Genomic DNA, 8090 nt, shown 5'->3' on the forward strand with positions numbered 1-8090 from the left:
CACACACGATCTCAAAGAAAACTATCATCAACTAATAATTTATTTTTCATAAGAGACAACTTAAAAGTTTATTTCTAAGCACATAAAATAATTGACCATTATCAGCTAATTATTTTTATTACTTGGCTATCAAAAATTAGTTTTTTATTATTCTTAATTTTTAGAGATTTTTGCGTAAATTTTACGAAAATTTATGCTATATTAATGTGCACTTTGACTTTAGATATCTTTTAAATATTCAATTTTAATGAGAATATAAATCGGAGGCGGCATCTACATTTTTCAATGACAGCAAAATATTCAATTAATAATAATGCTAAGAGATAATGGGGATAATAATATCGTTTATTGTAGAAATTCGACAATATTTTCATTACTTTCACCTTCAAAAAATAATTTGTTGTGTTTATGTACAAATTTTGCGAAAAATTATATCTTTTTAAATCTTATATTTTAATGAGAATATAAGGCATTCATAATCCAAATATAGTATAAATTTTAAAATAATGAAAATGATTTTTTAAAATCATAATGACCATGATCAAAATGTTTTAATAATAATTTTATATGGTGCAAATTGAAATATGAATGTGAACACTTCACGGAAGGCGTTAGCGGAAAGCGTAGGCGTAGCATGGATTCAGACAGAAGGGTCGTATGAATATGAATGTGACCGTTTTAATGGATACCTGAAGGAAAGGCAGTTGAGACAAACTTAATGTACACAAAAACCCTTTGCCATTTTCGCTTTCTTTAATTTTTTAAGCCTCTAAAGCAGAGTAATCCCGAGGACTCTCCGGCAAGAACGAAAAAGGGGGCCTTGCCCTATCGTTATTACTTATTAAGAAGCTGAAGAGACTGGATATAGAAAAAAAAAAAGTGAAAAAGAGAGGAGAGAGGGGGGAGAGAGAGAGAGAGGGAAATTATTTGGCAGCTCCTCCTCATCTTCCTCGTTTACACTACCAAAGTTTTGGAATTTTGCATCATCCCCTGTTCTAATATTTTATATGTAAATAAATTTGCTTTTTGTGTTTGGTATATGTCTGGTCTGGGGGTCCTGGGCTGGGCAGGGGGTTCAAGGTTAAGACAGACAGTGGATTCAGGATTGCAGCAATCCGGTTTTGTCAGAAACGTCGAGCGTGGTGTTTCCCTCGGTGACACCCACGCCTCTTGCCTTTCTTCTTCCTCCCTCCCGGCCGCAAAGCAGAGACATTAATGGTGGTTTTGCTTTTGCATGTTGTCTGACGGTGGCTCTGCCATGGCGATTCTCTCCAAATCCGTGAGTTTTATGTGCCCTTTTATGTGTCTGACTTTTTTCTTCTCTCTTCCATGTTTTTGTCATCTTGGGGTGTTACCCATTTGTTTTTTTTTTTTTTGCTCTCTTGGAGGGTGGCTGTAGGGTCTTCCATTTCCGCGTGCCTGTTTGTTTGCTGAGAAAAAAATTTGGAGCTTGTGTTCCATGTTTTCTTGGATTTTTTTTTTTTGGGGGGGGGGGGGGGGGTGGATGAGAATCTCGCCTAAAAAAAAATGAATGGTTGAATTAGGCCGGTGGGTGGGATTTTTCCCCTCATTTAAAGGAAATGTTAATATTTTGCTCATTTTCTTTTGTCCTGCCGACATTTTGCCAAGAACCAAACGAAGCATGAATAGTTGTGTGCTTCATGTGAATGTACTGGTTTCATGGGGAAGATCAGTAGCTACAACGTTCGTTCTCATGCCCTGGATCTGTTAATCTGAAGGACATGATTTCTTGTTGCTCTCTCTCTCTCTCTCTCTGTTCTTGTCATTCAGGTCTTTTAGTTTAAACAAGATCTAGCTTCTGTGATTTTGAAATCTAAAGCTAACTCTATTCTATTTTTTGCCCCTTTGGTTGTTTTTTCAATGTTGTAACCAAATTCTCTAATTCTGCAAATCTGGCTTCTCTGATAATGAATTCGATTAGCCATGGTTATATCTTGTAGTCTCTGATGCATACCCCACCCCAATGTTTCTTCTTACACTCTTGAACTTTGTTTGTTTGTGAACCCCAAATATTTTTTCCCTTTTTTTTGTTTATTGTATGTGAATTCCAAATACTAAGCATTAGGAAGGTTGGGGTTATTAGTTGACTTTAAATATGTGAATATGTGTATTCCATTTTAGGATGTCTCCAACCAAGTTGAATTTCACTAATTATGTATAAGAGCAATCAATTTAGGTTGCATAATATTAACTTGGAGTTAGCATGGCAGTTTGAAGATTCTTTATCATTTATTTATTTTTTCCCCCCCTAAAATTGATGGATCTCCACTGCATTCTTTGTTATTCCTAAACTCTCCCTCTCTGCTTGCCTGCATGCATTTGTACATGCGTGTTTAATGTTCACTTTATGTCAACAGGGTCAAATAAATGAGTTCTGAATCCTGATTTAGGTTATGAATGTCATTCATCAACTATTATATGTGAATTATTTTTCTAAATCTACAGTCTGAGATATTTAGGACAGGCTAAGATAGTGTTTGGAGGCATAAATTTCAGGCCCTGGATTTGGATCAACACAATTTTGTTTTGTATTTTGTCCAAATCCACACAAATCCAAATCCAAGTTCTTGTGCTCTTATGAAGATGTACATTCAATTTACAAAGTTAAGCCTTTCTCTATACCAATTCTCTGTCTTAACAAGTAGTCATACACTCTTTGGCCACCATGCAATAATGTCTACTTGAGTTGCTTAATTGGATCTTTTGAGGCTGCATCAACATTCTTGATGTTATTTTGAAACCATTGTTACTGATAGAAATAAATTATTGACATTGTATAAGAGTGGTAGGAAGGGCCTGAATAATGTGATATCTGGTACAGGTTTGCCATGCGGTCAACTGTCCAGCATTCAAAAATAAAAAAAGTAGAATCAGTAGAGCAAATGATGAAAGCTACTTGTAATTAATTTGTTGATTAAAAAGTCAAAGTCCAAAGTAGGTTAGATAGAACCAAGAAGAAATATTGTTCCAATAGTGTGGTTTGGCTGCTCTAGGATTTATAAACGCCAAGGATTGAGATTTGAATGTTAAGTAGAAAGGATTTCTTTTGTAGGAGTAATACAATATGTTATGTTGCTCTAAACATGGGAGATGATTGTAATTTGATGCGTAATAAATAGAGTGAAGTTTGGCAGATTAATTTTTTTCTTGTTGGAAGATTGTCCTTCACTTCTTGTCCTGGTAACAAAACATTGCAAAGTCATTAAAATGTTCTTTTTTCCCCCTTGAATTCTGTTAGTGGCTTGCAGTGCCTTGTATTCTGCGGAATCAAACTCCTCACCTACCCTTCCCTTTTCTTCCCAATCACTTGTTACCTTTGTCAAATTGAGAAATTCTGTCACGAATCGGGCATCACATAGCACCGATGTATGTCATGTGATGGCACCTGTCCATGTCATGGCAGCATTGTAGTCTATAAGAGGGTTAAGCTTTTTGTAGAACACCGTCAGAGTTGTTTCTGGTTTTTATAAGTTTTCTCTCTGTTTTTTCCTATATTAATACATCATTGTTCACTGAGAGATAATCTATAACTTGTGTGTTGAGATGGGTTTTAGAAAGTAACTTTTTTTTTTTAATGGTTTCCAGAGAGTGATATATTGTTTTAAACATTGAACCATGCAGAGGCTATCACTTCTATCACTTTGGAGATCAGCTGAATTTTACATATTAGGATGTCAAATTTCACTATCATAAATTTCAGCACTTAATTATGTTGTGGGTTGACTTTTATTAGCTACTACTGTAACATGCCCTAATCAAGCTAAATTATCAACTCTTATCCATGAAGGATAATTGAATTAATCCTCTTGGGAGTAATAGTGGTCAAGTTGTGGTGAAGCATGTTTAATTACCAAAAGGAACTTGTGAATGCAATTTTGTTTTTTGCTATATATCATTATTACTATTATTTTTATTTACATATAAGAACTGATAGTTTTATATTTTCCTCTATGCACAGATTGGAGATAAACTTTGACTGATTCCTGGTTTCACTGACAAGGAAACATGAAATTGGGATCAAAGAAAGGATGGAAGTCCATTGTTCCTATGCGTTTGAGAGGCAAAGCAGCCACCCGTTTCTGTCTATTCCCTAAAATGAAGCCAGCTGGCTATGGTCCAGGCAATACACCGGTATATCTCAATGTATATGACTTGACACCCATGAATGGCTATCTCTACTGGGCTGGCCTTGGTATCTTTCACTCCGGAGTTGAAGGTTAGTTTATGTACTTTAAGTTAGTCCATTTATTGTTATTATTTTTATAATAAATAGGGCGCACTTGTTGACAATAGTTTTGCTGTTGCTGTAAATACTGCAGCAACATTTAAGCTTTTAGTTTATCTTTCAGCTTTTCACCACCCTGTTTTGTCTTTCTAGAACAAAGAATAGAAGGACATAGGAGAACTATCACTGATGGTAAAGTTGCTTTACAGATTCCAGATTCTCCAGCCTCTCATTCTTGTGATATGGCGACCTTGCCATGGCCTGTCATATTAAATAGGATGCACTAGCAACTGCATTAGTTTAGAAACTATGGGGTGATAAATGAATCTTGTCCTCTTCATGGGATGGCAAATCTAGATTAGTTCTTCAGCGACCAACAAAAATGCACTGTTAGTTGTTACTTATTCCCTAGGAACTACTGATCCTTCAAGGATCTCCAGCTGACACTTGTCTGGTACCTGTCACTCTGTCAGAGATTATATTAATTAATGAATTAATAATGAGAGACTTGCATGCCATGGGGGTATTGTGCCCCCCTCCACTAAAACTGTGCTACTTAAGCAGTTTGACCTCCACACACAGCATACATGGCACGGTTTTAATGGAGGGAGCACAGTACACCTGTAGCAGCTAAGTTTTTTCCTTATTTAATTTAATTTTCCAACACAGCTCTGGCACTTCCCATGACAGCCCAACACATTTTTGGACACCTCTCTAGAACCTTTTAAGATTGCCCCTTGTGTCTTTTGTGTTTTTCTTGTATTTGTTATTTGCTAACTTACTTCTTGTTCTTGGACCTATATGTTTTGCGCTCCTTGTTGCTAGTTGCTGGTTGTAACATAACTAAATATGTTTTTTTTTTAATTAATTGTAACTCTGCCTTGTCGTATCCTTGTTTTTGAAATTTCTCATATCATCATGTTGGTATCATGTTCATGTCATCTGTCAGTTTATTCCTCTATATTGCAATGCAATTTTCGAATGAATTATTCATTTTCTATTAGCCCTCACTTATACTTTACACTTTACAATGCATGGTTCGAATATGCATTTGGGACCTGTTTTTTATTTTTTATTTTTTATTTTTTATTTTCACAACCTATTTTGTCTTTCTAGAACGAAAAGTAAAGGAAAAGTAGGATATCTTATATCATTGAGAGTAAAGATTTTCAGATTCTATCATCTCATGATTGTGATATGGTGATACGATGACCTTGCCAAGGTTTCCATAGCCTGTCATATTAAATGGTAGGCACCAGAAAATGCATTAAATTTGAACTCATTTAGAAACTAATGGGTGAAAATTTAACCTTGTCTTTCTCAACGGGATGACTAATCATATTATACTTGGCACTTCTTGTCCATGGGAAAGCAAATTGTGAAGTAGTTCTGCAGCAACCAATTAATGTGCACTGTCAGTTGTTTGTTACTTCGTATTGCAATGTGATTTTTAGATGAATTTTACACTTTTTGATAGCTTCCGATTATACTTTACAGTGCATGGTGTTGAATATGCATTTGGGGCTCACGATTACTCAACAAGTGGTGTCTTTGAGGTCGAACCTCGCCAATGCCCAGGCTTCAAGTTCAGGAAGTCCATATTCATTGGGACAACATGCTTGGACTCGAATCAGGTTAGGCAATTCATGGAGTATCACTCTACCAACTTCCATGGTGATACGTATCACTTGATTGTGAAGAACTGCAACCATTTCTGCAAGGATATTTGTTACAAGCTGACTGGGAAACCAATTCCTAAATGGGTTAATCGACTTGCAAAAATAGGTAATCTTTTCTCATAATGCCATTGATTGCTTTGAGCTAATAGTTGATTTTTTGCTCTCCTGTTTCTTGTTAGCTGTTAACAGGTTCCAATTTCTGATGCTTTCTTCATCAAAAACTAAACTTGTGCTTCTATATAACACTGCAACTGTTCATTGGCCATGTAGAAAATCAGTTTTCTTAAGGCAAAATGCAATTTATTGTGAATGATTTGGTTCCCCAACCCCCACCCCCCCCCCCCCCCCCCTTTTTCCAAAAAAAAAGACACCTTGCTTAGCCTCAAATAAATTCTGTTATATCAGCTTCCCTTCACCCCCACACTTTAGTAGGGTATGTCAGCTTTAATATTTACAGAAAACTTTAAAATTAAAAATGTAAGCATTCTGGTAGTAGCCTACTAGCCTGTATTTGGCTGCAGGAGCAGGTTACACCATTCTTCAGTCTCAAACTTAATCTCAGAACACAATTGGCCTTTGTTTGACAGAAAATCATTATTTCATTGAGACTGTTCTCTTTATATGCAAATGATTGCATACATGAGAGGTTAGTTGGCATGGCAATTTGAAATAAAGATGAGAGAAAATTTTGGTAAGGTGGTTGGAGTATTGGGCATGTGTGGTGCTTGCCATAAGATGAACTAGTAAAGAAGAATGAAACTGAATAGTGCTATTAAGACAAGAGGAACATGAAGAGAAGAATGGATTTAGCAGTAAAAAAATTAATAAAATTTAATTTAGCATAAAAGGACAGTCTTAAATTCAGCTGAATGGAGAAAGGATTCACATAGCCTATCTCAAATTTGGAATTAAGGCAAGTTTATGGTGTTTCCAACTAGATCTTCTTTGGTTGTGTCCTTGAGCTGTTTTTGGGAACTGAGAGACGTTGGCAATTGACAGCCTACCATTTCATTGAGGGATGTTGTGGCTAGAATTCTTTTTCAGGAAAGAGGACAATAGCCTGGATTGAGTCCAGTGTGATTCAAGTATGAGAGATGATCTCCCAGGGGAGGCATTGACTGTGCTTCATGATGTGACTTTCAAATGTTCATAATGAAATATTCTTCTTATCCAATCACTTTCAAATATTCATAATTAATATTTTTTCCTCTTATCTATATTTATTCCCGGCAGGTTCAGTCTGCAACTGCATCCTTCCTGAAACCCTTAAGATAACTGCGGTGCAACATGAACCCAAATACCAAGCATTCGGTAGTGAGAAGAGGAGACTGAGAGGTTCCTTTAACTGCTTGTCTTCGATCTCAATGCGACAGAAGCAGTTATCAACATCTTCACTGTTTCTAGCTTCACCCTTGAAGACCTGCCTGCCACCATGGGAATTGAGAAGGTCTAGTAATGGCTTGTTGAAGGAAAGGTAAGATGGCCTCTCATAAAATTCCACCCCTTGCTCATCTTAGACGTGAACATGTCCAATCAGAGGTTTCTCTAGTCTGTAAATTTTCAGCATGGTAACCAAGCTCCTCCTTAAACTCAGTGGCGGAGGAGAGGGGGTGGGGAGGATTTTGCTTCAAACATCTTTTGTTTTTCCCCTTTGGTTGTACAAAGTTTCTGGTGTAATGCTTTATCATGTTTGTAACAGTGTTCTGGCAGTTGAAAGCTTTTAGATGCCAAGTGTTACATTCTAGATTAGGGGAAAGAAACAGGTAAATCAAAGCATTGCTCTGTTAGGGACTCTTGTTTCTTAGATTTTGTTTAAATATTCTCGATTGTTATATTTGGATGCACGCGTCCGTCCATGCCAATATCTGCAGAAGACTTGGGTTATGGTTTGTGGAATATTTCAAATTTCCAGCACATGCTGCTATATGACTGAAAAGCAAGTTGGTAATTGTCGCAACAATTTTGAAGTGAGTCTCAATTACCATCGAATTGGTAACAAATACACAGGTGGTGTGTCCCATTTGTTTATTAAAGTGCAATGCTCATGGCGGTTCAAGTCCCTTGGTCTTCAAATTCCTTAAAGTAATGAAATAGGAAAACCCATTTGTAGTATTGGCCACAGCAAGTGAAATATAGTTATGTAATCTTAATTCAGAATAATTAAA

At 36.4% G+C, this 8090-nt stretch overlaps 1 protein-coding gene across 1 annotated transcript; it reads left to right on the forward strand.

The window, feature by feature from the left end:
* The first annotated feature begins 619 nt into the window (after positions 1-619).
* On the forward strand, positions 620-7759 carry LOC131162111 (deSI-like protein At4g17486). Its single transcript, XM_058118274.1, has 4 exons — positions 620-1279; positions 3980-4237; positions 5744-6031; positions 7159-7759. The coding sequence occupies exons 2-4, from the start codon at positions 4027-4029 to the stop codon at positions 7401-7403; spliced, it is 744 nt and encodes a 247-aa protein (XP_057974257.1). The 5' UTR covers positions 620-1279; positions 3980-4026; the 3' UTR covers positions 7404-7759.
* Positions 7760-8090: the final 331 nt, after the last annotated feature.

Source organism: Malania oleifera, chromosome 8 (genome assembly GCF_029873635.1).
Source record: "Malania oleifera isolate guangnan ecotype guangnan chromosome 8, ASM2987363v1, whole genome shotgun sequence".
In the NCBI taxonomy this organism is placed as follows: Eukaryota; Viridiplantae; Streptophyta; class Magnoliopsida; order Santalales; family Ximeniaceae; genus Malania; species Malania oleifera.

Coding starts and splice junctions, on each gene's coding strand:
- LOC131162111 (XM_058118274.1), top strand. CDS start 4,027: ATGAAATTGGGATCAAAGAAAGGATGGAAGTCCATTGTTCCTATGCGT. Junction 4,238..5,743: donor CTTTCACTCCGGAGTTGAAG/GTTAGTTTATGT, acceptor TATACTTTACAG/TGCATGGTGTTGAATATGCA. Junction 6,032..7,158: donor TAATCGACTTGCAAAAATAG/GTAATCTTTTCT, acceptor TATTCCCGGCAG/GTTCAGTCTGCAACTGCATC.